This window comes from Tremella mesenterica (genome assembly GCF_000271645.1).
Source record: "Tremella mesenterica DSM 1558 unplaced genomic scaffold TREMEscaffold_2, whole genome shotgun sequence".
In the NCBI taxonomy this organism is placed as follows: Eukaryota; Fungi; Basidiomycota; class Tremellomycetes; order Tremellales; family Tremellaceae; genus Tremella; species Tremella mesenterica.
In genome coordinates this window covers 1,688,528-1,707,826 of record NW_006711226.1, presented here as the reverse complement: position 1 = coordinate 1,707,826, position 19,299 = coordinate 1,688,528, and the positions used below count along the sequence as shown (strand labels likewise).

The 19,299-nt window shown below is 47.7% G+C and overlaps 5 protein-coding genes across 5 annotated transcripts; 3 read left to right on the top strand and 2 right to left on the bottom strand.

Annotated features, from left to right (window-relative positions):
- Positions 1–272: 272 nt before the first annotated feature.
- On the top strand, positions 273–1,677 carry TREMEDRAFT_60409 (uncharacterized protein; the record flags this gene model as incomplete). The annotated part of the gene is made up of 4 exons (XM_007002748.1): positions 273–519; positions 859–1,054; positions 1,082–1,349; positions 1,537–1,677. 4 exons carry the CDS (start codon positions 273–275, stop codon positions 1,675–1,677), a joined length of 852 nt encoding a protein of 283 aa, XP_007002810.1.
- Positions 1,678–2,245: 568 nt separating this feature from the next.
- Positions 2,246–3,023, bottom strand: TREMEDRAFT_60408 (uncharacterized protein; the record flags this gene model as incomplete). Its single annotated transcript, XM_007002747.1, has 3 exons — positions 2,246–2,591; positions 2,663–2,829; positions 2,877–3,023. The coding sequence occupies 3 exons, from the start codon at positions 3,021–3,023 to the stop codon at positions 2,246–2,248; spliced, it is 660 nt and encodes a 219-aa protein (XP_007002809.1).
- A 6,154-nt stretch (positions 3,024–9,177) lies between these two features.
- Positions 9,178–10,113, top strand: TREMEDRAFT_60407 (uncharacterized protein; the record flags this gene model as incomplete). Its single annotated transcript, XM_007002746.1, has 1 exon — positions 9,178–10,113. The coding sequence occupies one exon, from the start codon at positions 9,178–9,180 to the stop codon at positions 10,111–10,113; it is 936 nt and encodes a 311-aa protein (XP_007002808.1).
- Positions 10,114–13,630: 3,517 nt separating this feature from the next.
- TREMEDRAFT_27317 (uncharacterized protein) lies at positions 13,631–14,122 on the bottom strand (the record flags this gene model as incomplete). The annotated part of the gene is made up of 1 exon (XM_007002277.1): positions 13,631–14,122. One exon carries the CDS (start codon positions 14,120–14,122, stop codon positions 13,631–13,633), a length of 492 nt encoding a protein of 163 aa, XP_007002339.1.
- Positions 14,123–17,151: 3,029 nt separating this feature from the next.
- TREMEDRAFT_60405 (uncharacterized protein) lies at positions 17,152–19,169 on the top strand (the record flags this gene model as incomplete). Its single annotated transcript, XM_007002745.1, has 6 exons — positions 17,152–17,235; positions 17,841–17,935; positions 18,161–18,252; positions 18,281–18,512; positions 18,596–18,903; positions 19,105–19,169. The coding sequence occupies 6 exons, from the start codon at positions 17,152–17,154 to the stop codon at positions 19,167–19,169; spliced, it is 876 nt and encodes a 291-aa protein (XP_007002807.1).
- Between the last annotated feature and the right edge of the window lie 130 nt (positions 19,170–19,299).

The window sequence follows — 19,299 nt, the reverse complement described above, 5'->3', positions numbered from 1 at the left end:
CTTTTCGGCCGATCAGTATCCAAGGCCCCAACTTCCTCAGCGCGGGCCTCCGGCGTCGGACTGATCAAAAAGGCAGTTTATCCAGTATTTCCACCTCCGCCCGCGGATTGGCAGGACTCTACAGACGCCCAATTTCTCTCGTAAGAACCAGATAGTTTGCCTGTCAGCTCATCATGAATGGAGACCCCTGCTTGCTGAGAACTAGTCATCTTGTCAAGGTATATAACCATGACTGATCTCAAATCTGTTCATCATTCATCAGCTTCACTATGATGACAAACACTAGGGACACCTCCGAGAAAAACCTCCGAGCACGCCTACTGGCAGAGGGTTCACTACTCTCTGGTCCATATGAGGCAGCCGCTCAAGCGCTCAAGACGAAATCTGCTAGTCCGCCGACACAACCCCCACTACCTGTTAGGAGTTCCAGTGCCGTTGAGATTAGAACCGTCCGGAGACCATCAAAGACTGACCAGACACCAAGACACCGGGTTTCCTCCAGCTCTTTACATGTTGCAAGTACTGTTTCATTCTCTGGTGGCATAGACATCACAAATTGAGAACTAGACAAGCTCAGTGATCCAATCTTAGGAAGCCACAAACATCACTCTGTGTCAGCTGAACCAGTCAAGAAAGTTCTCTCTAATGAGTCTTACAACCTGGCCCCACTTCATGCCACTTGTTTATCTTGTGGCTCTTGTGTTCATTGCAGCATTGCACGTACTCGTACTCCCAGTCCCCTTTCACTTGGACGGACGGACAGCTATAGGATGCCTGCACGCTCAGGTAGCCCTTCACACCAGGAAAGAGGCCGGACGAACACAAGAAACCAAACAAAGTCACAGGGCTCCGCCCCAGCTATTGGGACAGTCACAGCTACAGCACGTGCATCTAAAATTAGTGCACCATCTGGGAGAGACTCATCCCGATTGAGAGTGGTAGTGGTCTCTTCTTCATTACCATCACAAGATCCGGGCGGAGACATAGATTCAGAGTGGTTATACATAACAGAGCCTCCCTCAGACAAGAACTCTGTAACACGAGATCCAACTTTGTGTGTCGTAGGAACTGACACATCCAGAGGTGACGGAATGCAAGGTTCATCAAAGCAAGCAGCCAGCCAGCAGAGCCACTCTCTCGCTCCAAGTGAGGTGAAGTCCCATGCGATTGCCCAGCAGGCGCGGAGCGTCTCAAAGGCTCGAGTGCATTTCCACCCCTTGACAAGAAAACATGACGGCCCAATCCCTTTGACAGAAACAGGGACAGATGCAAGTACACCTTCACTACAGGAGATGCCTGGGATTCAAGCTGGTGATAGACCAACACACTTAACCAGTCGTAATGAAAGTGTGAGGACCCCTTTTGTCACGAACTACGTCGTGACACCTCGATTATTCCACCAACAACGACCCTCCTTTGACCATCAAAACCCCCATCACGTCTTAACCTCTTTACTCTACACATAACTCAGGACATCTGAGACCAACTACGGCAAAGTACATCGGGAGAATAAGATATACGGGGCCTGGAGCATAGGGACAACGAAGTACGGCGAAGTTAGACGGAGTTAGGCTAAGTTGGGACAATGGAAGCAGAAGTGCGGCGATGTTAGGCGGACGTAGTCGGAGGAGGAGGAGGATGGCCGGGGACTCGGGGAAGTTGGACGAAGTGCGCTGAAGTACGTCAAAGCGCGAAGGGTTGGGTGAACGTCTAGGAGGGATAGATAATATTAGCTGAGAAGATCGCTGAAGTTCTTCAGCAATCCTTGATTGTTGTCAGTAGTGAAAGACAGATAGAGATAGCTATATACAAATCGAGATACATCGCCATCAGTAGAACAAAACCCCAGTTAGGGTAACTACGCCGAAGTACGCCGCAGTTACACTCCTTTCGACGTCTGCGCCCTCCTGATTGGGTGAGACATCGACTTAGAAGCGTCAAGTCAGCCGAGGTTCGTCGACCGTTGGTCTGTTGGAGAAAGTCGTTCAACGGCCGTGACAATTCTGCTTTCTTCTCTGTCTTTTTCCTTCTCCTCTTTCTCCAATCTCCTGGCCTGTCGGGTATCCTCTAGCTGCTGTTGTTGGATCTCCAAACCCTCTTGTGCAAAGCGTTGTTTCTGCTTCCTGTACTCCTGTGTCTCTGAGAGGAAAGAAGACGTCTCAGCAGATACGTCTGATGCCCGAGAACGTTTTCCTACATGTGTAAGCAGGATTTCAGCTTTTTAAACAGTCAACCTACAACTGGCTCAATCAGATACAGTTTGATTAGGCCCCCAGCTGTTATCTTGATTAGAGATCTCCCCTACTTCATCTTCTCCTGTCTCGAGAGTGTCATTACAAAGGGATTGAAGTCCAGGAGACCAGGACCAATTCGAGATTGGCTGGGAATCCTCTGAGAGCAGGGATTGAGTGTTATCTGCGGGGGCTTGAGCTGCTTGAAGTGGCCAACAGAGACCGAGTCTCTGAGCAACAAGATCGTGAGCTGGGTTGGACATTGAAGCAGAGTCAGATCGAAGTTGAGCGGCCCTGAGTCTCTTTCTTGAAAGATTCGTGTGAGTTCGTTGAAGTGAGGACATTTGGATTGTGCATTGTCTGAGTATCAGCCACAGGAACAAAAGATGAAAGACAGACAAACAAATCGATGAAAGACAGAGAAAAAAAACCCAGAGGTGAGAAGAGAAGGGATAGAAGGGATCTTACTCAATACCGATTCAAGAATCACTTCTCTATTCTTTGGCCTTGCATCTTGTAGCTTGCGACCATCCTGACCGTTTCCAGTAGCATGGAGATCAGCCCAGGCTTTAGCCCATAGACTGTGGAGAGAGTTAATCTATGACTCAGAGATAGACACAAAGAAGAACTTGATCCACTTCATACCCCCTCCCCCCTTTTCCCCCCTATCCCTTCCCCCTCCCCTCCCCCGTTGGCCCTCCACTGCGACCAGGTAACCCCTGTACGCATGATTTTTAAGGCCTGGGGGAGGATCTGTACAGTGTGAGGAGCCTTTTGGGAGCCCTGGCGCATTGTGCAACTCCTCCTCTGGATTTTTGACAGGCAGAAGTTCGCAAAAATGACCTCCTAACCCCCTATTCTCCTATGTTTGCTGGGCTTTGTTCTGTCCCTTGGACGACTGACGAACCCTCCAAATTGGCGCGTGTTTCTTTATGTGTATCAGAGACGTGTGTTTGTCATAGGAGGTAAGATGGGGACAGGAGAAGTAAGGGATAGTGAGTGAAAAGCAAATTTGCAAACCTTCCTTCGAATCGCAGTCCAACTTCTCATAGTAAGACATCTTTGTCCAAATAAATACTGAGCACACAATACTGAGGCCTTCTTTTGATTGTACTGCTCGTAGCTGTTGCAAAATCGATCAAAATTGTTGGGTTGGTTGAGCCAATCTAGCAGCATGGCCAGCGAACTTTCTTGATTCGAGGTTCCATCGTCCTCCCAACGAACTGAGGTTGGTTTCCAAAAATTTGTACCCAAACTGTTATGGCACTGCATACAAGGAGGTATGACGTGGCATTATATAAGATGATAAGCAAGGATGATGTGGCATTATGGAGGATGATAAGAGGCATGACGTGGCATTATGGAAATTGATAAGAGGAATGACGTGGCATATTGGGAGCCTTATCACTCCTTATCTCTCTTATCTACCTCCACCTTCCTAAAGCAGTAATTCTCCCATGGATTGAGTAAGTGTTCCCACGCATGACTCATCCTTATCTAGACCCTGAACCTCCACCTTCCTAAAGTAGTAATTCTCCCACGGATTGAGTAAGCGTTGCCACGCATGACTAATCCTTATCTCTTCCCTGAGTAAAAGGACAGCCTTAGGCTGGCATTGGTTAGTTGGATGATTGGGCCATCATAGATAAGAAGTGGAGGCGCGGTGGAGGTGCATGTGTATATAAACGGCACTCATAGCTTCTCTTTTCTTTTAGCAATGAATTCTCAAAAGTTACACTTCACATCCTTTCCTGTCCTCGTTGCGCTCGCTACACTCACGCACTTCGTCTAAGTGACTTCAGACATACCCTTTATCCTACACTCAGATACTTTCTATCGTTATCGTCCAATCCACTCTACGCTATCACTTCATCTCTCGTCGTCGTTGTCCACTGAAGTTAGGTCAGGTCACTGCCTAGCTCTCGGTCGTAACACAAACCCAATTCTATGAGTCTCTCTACGTCTAAATTACACGGATTGGCATCTGTGGGAGTATTCTTTGGTCTAATAATGGACGGACGGGAAGGGGGGTAGAGACTCCGGAGGACAAGTCGTTGGGGGTGGTCATGGTAATCTGACTAGCTCAAGAAGTGTTTCCGAGCACGCTGAACAGATTGGTGAAGGTTTCAGAGCGATATCGCGAGATCTGGGAGAGATACAGGTCTCTGTAATTGTCTTGAATATGTGTAATGCATAAACACGTCAAACGAGAGTTACATGTAATAGCCATGTGAAAATACTCCCGTTACCCTGAATTACACGCAGTTGAATACCCCTATTGTGTACAAGCTTGGGCTGCATTAGCTCTGTCAGTTTTCCATGCATGACCATCAGCAGCATACCAAAATGTTTGTAATTTAGTACTTCATCATGATCTGTACAAACTACAGCATTGTAGTTGAGAAAATATTTATGGGGATCAGCTAGAATATGGTCTGTTTTGGGTCAAAAAGGTCGGTCTCCTATCAAATTTTGAGAAATGGCTTTGTCTTCCAATGATGACAAAGCATGATTTCTGGTCCTGTATGCATGCACAAATTGTACACATGGATTTGCATTGGATAGGCAAGCAATCTTCAGCACTGCTTGGGGCATGCATAATCACAGGTCATAACACCTCATCACAACAAGTCATGTGACCCCACACCCGTCATTGTGGAATTGTGCTAGTCATGTGACTCCACACGCCACATTGTGGATTGTGGGAATCAGTGTGAAAACGTGTTATTCTGAAAGGTATATAAGGGCGGCAGAATGTGTATCTACTTTAACAACAAAAACTATCTCAACACACCTCACTTCTCCTCATTACCTCTCCGCTCTCCCCAAAGTCATCTTTGACCATAGACAGTGCAAGATCATCCTACAGGTGGCACTCCATCTATCATCAAGTCTGACTTTGGGTCCTCGCTCCAAAGTCCCACCTTCCTTTGTATATAGTTCCAACTACTAGACACTCTTATACTTGATCTCAATTTATTACCTCCTTCCTACTTGATACATCTTTTGTCAACCTTTGTACCAGCACGATGGTCTACTCCGGCCAGTCATAGACCAAGCTTGCTGTAAACTTCTGCTATCCACCCTGTCTCCACATCCCAACAACCTTACACCGGGGACAGGTCTTAACAAGTGAGGCATTTACATGATTGGCTGGCGCCCGGTGCCTGGAAGGTTCAGCAGTTTAGCAGTGTCACAAACTAGGTCGTGACACCTCAATTATCCCACCAGCAACCACCCTCCTTTCACCATCAAAACCCCTATCATGTCTTAACCCCTTCACTCTGCACATAACTGGGGACATCTGAGACTAACTACGGCAAAGTTAGACGGAGTTTGGTGGATTAGGGACAATGGGAGCAGAAGTACGGCAAAGTTAGACGGAGCTAGGTGGACCAGGGACAATGGGAGCAGAAGTACGGCAAAAGTAGACAGAGTTAGGTGGACTAGGGACAATGGGAGCAGAAGTACGGCGATGTGAGGCCGAGTTAGTCAAAGGAGGAGAAGGATGGCCGGGGACTTGGGAAGTTGTACGAAGTGCGTTGAAGTACATCTAAGTGTGAGAGGGTTGGATGAACATCTAGGAAGAGTAGATAAGATTAGCTGAGAAGATTGCTCAAGTTCTTCGGGGATCCTTGATTGTTGTCAGCAGTGAAAGATTGATAGAGATAGCTACATACAAATTGAGATACATTGCCATCAGTGAAAACCCTAGTTAGAGTAACTATGTCGAAGTACACCGTGGTTACACTCCTTTTGACGACTGCACCCTTCTGTTTGGGTGAGACATCGAAGCTGAAGTGTCAAGTTAGCCGAGGTTTGTTGACCGTTGGTCTAATAGAGAGAAGTTATTTGACGGCGGTGACAGCCATCAACAGTGCTTAGGGGGAAAGGGTTTAAACAGGTCAGGGTAGCTCGGAATAAGGACACAGAGGAGGCCAATCACGAAGCAGACAACAATGGGTCACATCTGGGGGCTTTGGTGTCACGAACCACGTCGTAACATCCCTGACAACTACCATCACCGGCCCTCCTTTCACCATCACCAACCATCGCAACCTCAAACCACTGAGACCAACTACGACGAAGTTACGAGAACCTAGGAAAGAGTAGTCACAACAACCCCACCTGGAGGAGAGCTACGGCGAAGTTAGGGAAAGGAAGCTGAGGGAGAGCAAGTTAGATAAAGTTAGTCGAAGTGAGTGGAGTAGGATACCGGGGATACGGCTGTCACGCCTGCGGGTAGACTGCGGTAGCAAAGTACTGCCTTGGGTACTGAAGGGTTTTAGTCTCTGGCTCGTAGAGCTTGATGACTGCCTTAGGTACTGAGGGTACTGAGGTGTTGGGTTAGAACCAACTAGGTGACTTTCAAAGATGAAGTTCAACTTCAAGATGAAGATACATTGCTGAAGAAAGAGGGGGGAGATGTGCTCCTTTTACACCCTTCAAAACTAAAGTAGGTGTACTAAATAAAAAGTGTGTGAGGGATTTTCTAGCCAATCACATAAATGCCTCAAAGTGAGTGCACCGCTGGAAACTAAATCCAGCCAATCACATAAATGCCTCACTGCTAAACTGCTGAACCTTCCAGGCTTCAGCCAATCATGTAAATGCCTCACTGCTGAACTGCTAAATACCATGAGTCACATTTTCCTTCAATCCTTATCACAGTTCCTAACATGAGTCATATTTCCTTATCACTAATCTGAGCATGAGTCAGAATTCCTTATCACTAATCATGACACTCAGTCCTCCTTGCTCAACTTCGCCGTACCTCGCCATAACCCCGATACTCTACTCCACTCACTTCGACTAACTTTGCCTAACTTCCCCTACTCTGCTCTCCCTCGGTTCCCCTCTCCTAACTTCCCCGTCATTCTCCGTTTGGCGGGGTTGTCGTGACAAATAACCCCTAGGTTCTCATAACCTCGTTGTGGTTGGTCTCAGTGGTTCAGGTTATGGTGGTTGATGGCGGATGGTGGTCCGGTGATGGTGAAAGGAGGGTCGGTGGTGGTGGTTGTCAGGGATGTTATGACACGGTTTGTGACAACATGCATGGCCAGTGTATGGTCTGGTGCTGGTTAGCCAGGTCATAACAGAATATTGCAATCAAACAGTAGCAGGTTTGATCCCCACCCAGAGCGCATCATATTTGCTCTGCCACATTGGTGGGATGTGGCAGTGGCGGGTGAGGCCCCCCTCCAAAAGTCTCTCCCTCTGAGAATCAAACCCAAAGCGCTGTCAAACCATAATAGGTTTGGGTACTAAACCTGAAGGCCTCAAGGGACTTCGGCCCTTGAAGGAGGGGCTCCTGTCACGACCCTGCAAACCTCAGTTGTGACATCAGGTTATAACCGGATCGCAATCATAGGGCTGATTGCGATATTGTGCCTTTTAGCGCAGCGGCATAAGATGTCACATGCATGGCCAGTGTATGGCCTGGTGCTGGTTAGCCAGGTCGTAACACCTACCCTCTGGGGATTAGACCCCGTCCATGACAGTCGGCTAACTTGACACTTTGGAGTCAATGTCTCACCCAATCCAAAGGGTGCAGACCTCAAAAAGGAGTGTAACTACGGCGTACTTCAACGTGGTTGCTCTGACTAGGGTTTCCTCTGATGGCGATGTATCTCAATTTGAATGGAGCTATCTCTATCAATCTTTCACTACTGACAACAATCAAGGATTGCTGAAGTTCTTCAGCGATCTTCTCAGCTAATATTATCTACTCCTCCTATATGTTCACCCAACCCTCTCGCGCTTAGACGTACTTCAACGCACTTCGTCCAACTTCCCCGAGTTCCCAGCCGTCCTTCTCCTCCTTTGACTAACTCCACCTAACATTGCCGCACTTCTGCTCTCATTGTCCCTACTCAGCCTAACTCCGTCTAACTTTGCCCTACTTCTGCTCCCATTGTCCCTAGTCCCCCTAACTCCGCCTAACTTCGCCGCACTTTGCCTTTTTATGCTCCAGACCCGCGTATACCTTATTCTCCCGTTGTACTCCGCCATAGTTGGTCTCACATGTCCTGAGTTACGTGTAGGGTGAAGAGGTTAAGACATGATAGGGGTTTTGATGGTCAAAGGAGGGTCGTTGCTGGTGGAATGATTGAGGTGTCACGACGTAGTTCGTGACAGTGATCAACTTCCGGGTGAGCCATCTTAGTCCTCCAACAAGTACCCTGTCTCTGTGAGACATAGACACCCCAGTAGGTAGCCCAGGTTTGTTGATGGTTGGTCAGCTGAGAGGAGCAGAAAACAACGTATGTAACAGCAGTCTCGAGCTCCCTTATAAGGTGTACCCTGACAGCTTGAAACTCTTTGGGACGGACAAAGAAAAGACTGATTTGCCGGCACCACTTGAAACTTTGAAGTCAAATGATTATCCTTCAACTATTCTTGACCTCTAACTTCGCTGTCAGGCCTGCGGATGTGCTGTAAGAGATGGTGGCAACCCCTGTTTGACCTCTATGTAAATTGGTAGATGCATCGAGGCAATCGCGTTGATCGACTTCTATGCCGCACGGGCTATTCTTCCGCAAGATGATCTCGGAGTTAAAACTGAGACGCAGGGCCTGGGCCCCGATCTACCGGTCATCAATTTTCAGGACCTGGTCTAGGCCCAACCGGAGTGATGATTGCCAATTTGATCCGATCACCACGGCCGTTGCCTCCCCTTCCATACTCCTTCTCATCCTGAGTCTTAACACGTAGCACAGCCCCGTTAGCAAAGAAGAACTCTCCGATATCAAATTGAACCTCCCCTTGACAGTCCGCGTGTGGAGGTCATGAATGGATCCGCGTGATTGGTGGGAAGTGAAGTACTTACTGCAGATTATAAAGACAGGATTATTGATACTGATACTATCCCGTATGCACCCAGTAAGCTTGAATGTTGTCTTTGAGGCCTACCCGCCGAACAAGTTTGGAAAGCACTCCATGCCTTATGCCGCAGACACCAGCCGCATGTTCCACGAGCGGCCCATCCTCATCAGAGAGGAATGCCCACTGCCTGTTGTCCCTTCCGGCAACAGCCACACCTGTCAGTCTAGGGGCAAACCAGGCGACGTCCGGGTCTGCAAGCAGTCCAGCACGACCTGACACAAATGGTTCAGCGGTCCGTAACCGAGGCTCCTCCTGGTACCAACCATCAGTGACCAGTCGTGGTTCATTCAAGTCAAATGAATCTAATACACCAGGCGGAATCAAACACCACTATTCTACAGAATTGAAGCAGTCCCCAGCACCATCCGTTATTCCAGCCACGGGATCCCGTAGAGGTAGAGGACCTTCGAGATCTGATAATGTCACATCCAACTCCAAGGACAAAACAGCCTCGAGGGCCCAGTCCCTCCCATCAAAATACGCAGAACCACCTTATGGTGCCGTTGGAAACTCGAAGCAGATTTGGTATTCGACTGTCGAGAGTGCTCGGAAGAAGGGAGGGAGATCTCTCTCACGTGTTCAAGCAGATTCGCTCCCCCGCCAAACAATCCCTTCAGAGACACTAAGAACGCGTCTCTCAACATATTCTCAGGTAAGTTTGCCCGTCCCAGACTGTGACCAAGAAAATTCCCTTGTCCCACCCAGTCTTGACCTAAATGAAGCTTCAGATGACCACTTACAAGGTTGGGTTGTTTTGCTTCGGCCAGAAACTTTCTGGCAGCCTCTACTTGATGGAGAAGAGGACACCCCGCACATCCATGGGGGACTGTCTTTCGTTCCCCTTCGATTGAAGGATGATGCTCCAAATGACCCGCATGCTGATTCAGGTGCAACCCGACCTGCTGGTGGAGGCAACCAAGTGACCGTTCCCCAGCGTGGTTCAGGTAGGCATAGTGAGACTCGGAAACCAGTCGGAACGGGCAGCAGTGCGGGATAGCCGGGGAGAATCTGGCACGCTCACAAGTGTGAATGACCGGCTGTGGGGGATAGAGATACAGTTTATAGCTGTTAGTAGTCGGCTTATCCATTTAGACACAGAGTAGGAAGATTGAGTAGGAATGCAAAAGAGGTTGGGGGAGACATATCATCACCATTGCAAACTTTCCACTCATTCTCATCAACTAGAGATGTTCTAGTCTGTTCTACGCTTGGACATTATATTTGTTAGGGACACAGCCGGAGACGTTCGGTTCAAAACACCCCCTTTGGACAGAGCCGGAGAAGTGTACACCTTCGGAGGTGACCGGACACAGCCAAAGCTTTTTCAAAACTGTATTATGATCACTGCTCAGCCCCTCTTCCTTGTGTGTGCTACTGGTGACTCTATGTACCACTATTTCCATTGTGTCTCTTTGACAAGTAGTGTGAAACTCTGACCTCCAAAACTATCCCAAGAGTCTCTTCTTGGACCTATCTGGATGTCCCAATCGTTGGTTTTCCATGAGTGTGTGCAAGATAGTCTGGGGACCAGGAGTGTATGGTCATCACCAAACGGGTGCTGAGTACTTATCTCACTTATAAACTCCTTTGTGGTTCTCTTTCATGGGGTGAGATATGTATTTTAGACTGGCCATGCACAATCTCTCCTGGGAGGAACACCCAGGATTGCATTCAGCTCCCAAGTGGAATGTCTCCCACTGGGTCTGATCAGATTTGTGCAGCTCTGTGTCCCTAACATATTCACAATCAAGGGGTATTCAAAGGACTGTTCCCTAGAATATCTGGCGTCAGCAGCCAAGTGCTTGTTTTACGTGACGAACTGAAGGCATGACACTTCAAAGCTGCATGGATTTCTCCCCGTGACAGACTGAAGACATGACACATGGAAGAAATCACCCTCACCACACATGACACTTCACAGGACACTTCTTGATGCCTGATCATGACCAAGTGACCTAAACCTATCATGCATGTCAGCTCTTACTCGGGTAGCATGAAGATCAGAGGATCTATGTTGTTTGCAGATAACTAGATGATAATACAGAGGGGAAAAAGAGCATGCATCAATGCTATATGTCTCTATACTTATCTGTCCCTGTCACGACTCGGTAAAGTCGTGACCCGTGATTCAGGAATTTTCATGTTTTTCATACGATTTCATATGAACTCATCCGAATTCATACAATTTCATATGAACTCACCCAAATTCATACGATTTCACATGAATTCACCTGAATTCATATGAAATGACCACGAATTCACATGAATTCATACAAAGTAACCCGAAATCATACAAATGATCTGTGCATCAGAAGTCCCTTGGAAAAGGATATAAGGAGGACATTTCTATCTTGTAGTTTCTTCTTTCCAAGGATCAAAATATTATTTGCCACTCACAAAAGACCTCTTCTTGACATACTACTTACATCCAACACATCCCTCATCATCAGTACCCCTGTCCACAACACATGCCCATATTGTCATCTCGACCTGCCCGGATCCTTCACAAGTCACTTTAGTTGTCCGACTACATCACAAGTCTACGGACAACATACTAACCGTCGTTGTCCAAGCTAACTAAACAGTTGCAGTCCACCTGTCTTTGATCCATTGAGGTCTGTCAAGGACAGGACCGTGACAAGTAGCGTGTTTTCCATATTCAAACAGGTGTTTTCACAAGGCTATCCTGATGACCGGTTGACTGGTTGATCCTGTGGTTGACCTGGTGATTGATCCGGTGATTGATCCGGTGTCATGAATAGTGATAAGGAATTCTGCTTCATGCTCAGATTAGTGATAAGGAAATATGACTCATGCTAGGAACTGTGATAAGGATTGAAGGAAAATCTAAGTCATGGTATTTAGCAGTTCAACAGTTTGGCATTTACGTGATTGGCTGAAACCTGGAAGGTTCAGCAGTTTGGAAGTGAGGCAGGCTGGATTTAGTTTCCCGCGGTGCACTCACTCTGAGGCATTCATGTGATTGGCTAGAAAATCCCTCACACCCTTTTCACTTAGTACACCTACTTTAGTTTTGAAGGGTGTAAAAGGAGCACATCTCCCCCCTCTTTCTTCAGCAATGTATCTTCATCTTGAAGTCGAACTTCATCTTTGAAAGTCACCTAGTTGGTTCTAACCCAACACCTCAGTACCCGCAGTACCTAAGGCAGTCATCAAGCTCTACAAGCCAGAGACTAAAACCCTTCAGTGCCCAAGGCAGTACTTTGCAACCGCAGTTTACCCGCAGGCGTGACAGACGGTTAGTATGTTGTCCGTAGACTTCTGATGTGGTTGGATGACTAAAGTGACTTGCGAAGGATCCGGGTAGGTCGAGATGACAATATGGGCATGTGTGATGGTGTGGACAGGGGTACTGATGATGAGGGATGTGTTGGATGTAAGTAGTATGTCAAGAAGAGGTCTTTTGTGAGTGGCAAATAATATTTTGATCCTTGGAAAGAAGAAACTACAAGATAGAAATGTCCTCCTTATATCCTTTTCCCAGGGATTTGTGATGCGCAAACTTGTCATATGAATTCAGAATCATCCGGGTTGATATCATGTGGATTCACAATGATATCATGTGAATTCTTCCCGGAATCAGGTGAGTCCATGCGGACTCGTATGAACTCTGGTGAGTTCATGACGGTTTCACTCGATATTCAGGTGATTTCTGACTGAACCCATATGGGATCAGGTGTATTCATGGTGAACATGTATGAATTCATGATGAATGCATATGAATTCATGGTGAACTCATATGGTATCATGGTGATATCACATGTACTGATATGAACTCATTGGAACACATATTGAAGTCACATGAATTCAGTTGGAATGTGTTGAAATCACATGAACTCGGGTTACGCTTGGTAGAGTCGTAACACTACTGATTGATACACACCCGCTACTGATCGAGAAGTGTACGCCACTGATGAAGAGTAGACACTAGTAATGACGAGTACGCACTAATGGTCAGAGGTTTCATCACTTTCAGCAGTGTGCACGACTCAACTGAGAGAACCAGAAGGAAAACCACTCTACTAAGCATATTTAGCCTATATTCGAACCTCTCAAACCTCTACCGAATCTGCAGGACTGAACCAGGTATTTTTGACTCACAATCTGCTTAATGTGGGTGCTTAAGAAACACCCTCTGAACCCCCTGAAAGATCAGAGCTCATCCAGGTAGCATGGGAGTGTTTCAGGTATTAAAGGATCACATTTCATGGATTGTCATGAATCAGTAATCATGACCCAAAATAAGTATGGACTCAAAGTAATAGTGATTCATAATTAATCAGGATTGATAAGGACAGTACAGACGGTAATCACAGATGGTAATCACAGATGGTACAGTAGGGTCCGGGAATTCATGGAACGCTTCCAAAATCCGTGCGTTTTGAACATTTCTCACAATATCTCCTGCATGCATGATTGTATAAGCCTGAAAATTAGCATACATATACAATCAAGTCCGCTCTACATGCATGCAAGATCACTCACTCATTGGATCAATACTTGGTGACAAAACCATTTTCCCTTCTCACCCTCTCAAGTCGATAAATCATGCTATCTATTGTCCTGTCGATAACTTCTTGTGGGATGTTGCGCCACATCTTTTGTGCCGTCTCAAACAATTCCTCTGGTGTTGTTGGCTTCCTGGGAAGTCGGGAGAGTTCACGCTTGAGATATGCCCAACAATTCTCTATTGGATTTAAGTCGGGTGAAGAAGGGGGATGGTTGAGGTAGCGGAATTTGAATTTTTGACCTACTGATTGATTTTCTTGGGCAGTATGCACTTTCACATTATCTTCTAAGATCCTAGCACCCCCATATGCCCTCCATCTGGTGTCAACCCGTCTCCAAAATTTCTTAAGAGCCTTTTTTGTGATCTGTTCGCAATAAATGGCCGCCGTCACACCTTTCCTCCTTCCTTGACTCTCCGTGGTATCAAACCAGACTAAATCTGAACGTCCTCCATACCATATTGCGTCCCATATCATACACCCCTTCTTTGCAGAGAAGAGTTTTGGTGTCATACAGTCCTCCAACCATGCCTCTCCATCTCGCCGGGTCACCCAGGACCGGACGGATCCATTCATACGAATCATGGCTTCATCCACATAAATAGTCCTTCTCCAATCATTGATGTCATCGTGTTTATGTTCAATGGCATAGGCGAGTCAACGACGGCGTGCATTAGGAGTCAGGAAGGGTTTAATACGGGCAATACGTCTTTTGTAACCCAATTTGTGTCGCATAATGTGCCGGAGGGAGGTGAGGCCCATCGAGATGTCATGTTCTCTGAAAAGACCAAGCAATTGGCGAAGTGTTGCTCTTTGGTTTCGAACGAGAATGTGGTGAATTCGTGCTAGGACTCGACCAGTGAATCTAGAGGGACAACCTGGGCGAGGGGGAGTTCAACAGGTACCTTGGTTCTTCTGTAGCGCAACCAAACGAGAGACAGTACTTATGGAGCATCCAAACTGGGCTGCTACCCACCGGTATGACTGAATTTGACCGGCAGCCGCAATTGCTCCCCTTTTGGACGGTGCAAAGTTCACTCCAGGCATTGTTTGGAAGTGCTAAAACTGTGTGTAAAGTATGAAAGATGCATGCATAGTAGAATCAAGAGCTACAGGCGCCCAAACACGGTTGCGACGTGTCAGAGAGAGACGCGATCAAGGAGCAAAGGAGGGGTTTTGTCACGAACTACGTCGTAACATCCCTGACAATCGCCATCACCGACCCTCCTTTCCTCATCACCGACCTTCCTTTCATCATCGCCAACCTCCACTCGAACCACTGAGACGGACTACGGCGAAGTTACGAGAACCTAGAGGGTATTATTTGTCACGACAACCCCGCCTAGCGGAGAACTACGGCGAAGTTAGGGGAAGGGAGCCGAGGGGGAGCAGAGCAGGAGAAGTTAGGCGAAGTTAGTCGAAGTGAGTGGAGTAGGAGCTCGGAGATATGGCGAGGTACGGCGAGGTTGAACGAAGAGGACTGAGCGTGAGGCAGTGCAGGGGTTGAGGGACGTTCTATGAGAAGTGAGGAGTAGTATAGATAGGTTACAGGTCGCTGAACTTCTTCAGCGATCCTTGATTGTTGTCAGTAGCGAGCGATATATTCAGTAGCTACAACCATCGAGTTAAGGAGAGTTACCACCGAGCAGTTCGACGTACTACGGCGAGGTTAGCCGCAGTTCTTCGACGATTACCTTATCACTTATCACTCGACCTATTACTACGGCGTAGTTAACCGTAGTTCCCCGACGAGTACCCTGTCCTAGTGAGACATTGACGCCCCACTACGAACGTAGTTAGCCGAGGTTTGTCCACCGTCGGTCAGAGGAAGAGAAGAAACGACGATTTTGACAGGTTTAGGCGTTCCATGAATTCCCGGACCCTACTGTAGTTACAGATGGTAGTTACAAATGGTAGCTACTGGTGGTCAAAGATGACAAACGATACTTGCAGACGGTACTAGCTTTAGTCTATATAAACTTGTACGTTTCAGTAGTTTCTTCAATTATGAATCTCCTCTTCATTCGTCGAACACAGTTGGTCCAAGCCCAACACTTCTAGTCCTCACTATCCCTGTTGTCACGAACTATGTCGTAACATCCCTGACAACCACCATCACCGACCCTCCTTTCACCATCACCGTCCTTCCTTTCACCACCACCAACCTCCACTCGAACCACTGAGACCAACTACGGCGAAGTTACGAGAACCAAGAGGGTATTTGTCACGATAACCCCGCCTAGCGGAGAACTACGGCGAAGTTAGGGGAAGGGAACCGAGGGAGAGCAGAACAGGGGAAGTTAGGCGAAGTTAGTCGAAGTGAGCGGAGTAGGATATCGGGGATACGGCAAGGTACGGCAAGGTTGAACGAAGAGGACTGAGCGTGAGGCAGTGCAGGAGTTGAGGGACGTTCTATGAGAAGAGAGGAGTAGTATAGATAGTTTAGAGATCGCTGAACTTCTTCAGCGATCCTTGATTGTTGTCAGTAGTAAAAGACAGATAGAGATAGCTATAAATCGAGATACATCGCCACCAGTAGAACAAAGCCTTAGTTAGAGTAACTACGCCGAAGTACGCCGTAGTTACACTCCTTTTCGACGTTTGCGCCCTCCCGGTTGGGTGAGACATCGACTCAGAAGCGTGAAGTTAGCCGAGGTTCGTCGACCGTCGGTCTATTAGGAAGTAATTGCTCGACGGCCGTGACACCTGTCCCCCTTGACCTCATCACTGCATCCTCTGTCATCTTTGTTACTCTCTTGACGAGCCAGAGAATTCATTGGGTCATAGTCCCATTCTCAGGTTGCAGTCCTGTATTCTGTTGTCCTCTGTGACAAGCCCACCCCCCGAGACACTGACAGTCAACAAACCTCAGCTAGCTTGATACTTTGGAGTTGGTGTCTCACCCAAACAGAAGGGTGCAGACGTCGAAAGAAGTGTAACTACCTCGTACTTCGACATAGTTACTCTAATTAGAGATTTTCACTGATGGCGATGTATCTCAATTTGCATGTAGCTATCTCTATCAACCTTTCACTACTGACAACAATCAAGGATTGCTGAAGAACTTCAGCGATCTTCTCAGCTACTATTATCTACTCCTCCTAGATGTTCACCCAGCCCTCTCGCGCTTAGACAAATTTCAACGCACTTTGTCCAACTTCCCTGAGTCCCCAGCCATCCTTCTTCCCCTTCAACTAATCCCGCCTCATTTTGCTGCACTTCTGCTCCCATAGTCCCTAGTCCACCTAACTCCACCTCATTTCGCCGCACTTCTGCTCCCATTGTCCCTAATCCACCTAACTTTGCCGCACTTCACCGTCCCTATGATCCAGATGCCCGTACACCTTATTATCCCTCTGTACTTTGCCGTAGTTGGTCTCAGATGTCCTGAGTTACGTCTAGAGTGAAGAGGTTGAGGTGTGATGAGAGTTTGATGGTCAAAGGAGGGTCGTTGTTGGTGGGATATTTGGGGTGTCACAACGTAGTTCGTGACACAGAACTCCTCCATGCACAAGTACAGCACAGCTGGTTTATCACACAGGGAAACTTGTACAGGGTGTAATGGGGCCCAGACTTTAGCGGATCAGCAGGTAAGTTCTCATCATCGGGAGCGCTTCAGTGACCCACTCCTGCTGATATCAAGTGTATGTACTACAACCCCGACCATGCACATCTGGTCTTCAGGTCAACACTGGCTGAGTCAATGAGGAGATAAGTCAATAGGAGTGACTCTATCCTCTGGCATAACGACTAGAGAGTTAAAGGGGGGGGGGGGGGGGGGGTTGTGAGGGAGTTGTTCAATAACCAGTAATTGGCCCAAGGGATCATCACCACTCTCCAGCTCGTGAGTGCCTCGCAATGTTATGTCAATGCTTCTAGTGAGGGTAGAACGGTTATCGCTTCCCGTATACCTGCGATTTCAGGCCAGGTTGCAAGCGGGGAAAATACGCTGTCCAATCAGGAGTCCTCTGAGCCCAATCAAAAGACAAAAGTCCGTGTTGCTCTTGATACACCGCCTGATGCCATCCGAGACTCTTGACCTGACGGAAACCTTGATACAGTAGCTCGTGAACCTCACTCTAACTGGGCAGTCAATACATGTTCGTTGATTGATTGATGTAAGATCAGATTGTGGTTGTCCATACCCCTTGCGGTTGATATCAGATGCATCGTATTCATGAGCTTGATAAAACAGATCAAAGAACTAGGTCCCGTGGATGTCGGACGTCGGTTCCTCGTCGACGCCACATTGGGAAGACGGTGTCGCCAGGTTCCCGCCCGAGATCCCAGGTGAGGCTACTAGAAGAGTCTAGACTAGAAGACTTCCAGGGTTGTTCCATTGATTAAGCTAACCAGTCAGGGTGATGTATCCTGGGTTACGATGCCTTTTCCGGCGATGTGGAGCGAAGCTTACGACGTAATATGGGCCGTTCGAGCATAAAAGGTCGAAAGGGTGAAACGCCACATTCGAAATTTCGCCACCTTCACATTTCCACTTCCATCTTGACCGCTAAGTACAAGAAGAGTATTTTATTACTTCAACGCATTCATGTCTTATGTCGTGATTATCTGTGCTTGTAACACTAAGGATACGCGTGTCACCAGAGGTCGTTCATTAGGTCGTTCTGAGCTAAGCCGTCATCACTCACGATATCATTCACGACATCATTCACGACATCATTCACGACATCATTCACGACATCATTCACGACATCATTCACGAACTTCTGAAAGACGGAGGTCGTCTACTTCCAGATCCAGAAGTGATCACCCACGTAGTTTTAGACCTGGAAGAGACCATTCTCGTGGTCGACCGACCACTGTGCGAGCTCACACTTTTAACAGTCAGTCAAACAGGCGAAGACCGGTGAGTCAACACTTCATACACCCCAATTTGAGAGGTACTGTCCTCCAAGAACCAATGGTGCGGCCCCCAGGGAGATCAAGTAGCATTAGTGTGGGACCACCTACCAATCCCTCAATACCCCTCACCCAGCATTTCCCCGTCGCCCCTCCTTATGATATCAGCGGATCGAGGGCGGATCATCTGACGGTTTCCATGACTAACCGAAGATATCCATCGAGTCGTAGACAAAGTCCGACACCGTCGACGACAAGAACGTTTCACGGGACCTCGGAGAAAACGAGGGACGATTCTCGTAATCGTCAATTTCATGATGGACATACCACAACTGGTCTACGTCCGGCCACGCCTGTGGGTAGAAGGGTTCTCGTCAGTCATTCTCGCGGGGTTTCGAGTGAGCATATACATCAGTCAAATCCCGCTTTTCCTCACTTGTCGCCAAGGTCTCATTCGCATGTCACTTATCACAGGGAGAGGTGATCAAGGACGATCCGCACAGAAGATCATAAACAATGGTAACAGCTTTCTCCCTATCAATCCCCTTTCCGATGAGTCGCGTTTGTTGTACAAGAAGTGCAGATGTAGATGATGAAAGATGTTATTCTGTCCGAGACGACAATCAGTCGTGATTCACACATCCTCGAAGTGCTTTCAGCATGAGATACATAGACCCAAATGCGGTGCACCGAGGAGACGGATTCGACGGCCGTAACTATCGCAACCCCGTTGTCAACGCTACGTCGGGGGTCCGGGAGTTCGGCGTCTCGGTCGCCTCGACCGTGATGCCCGG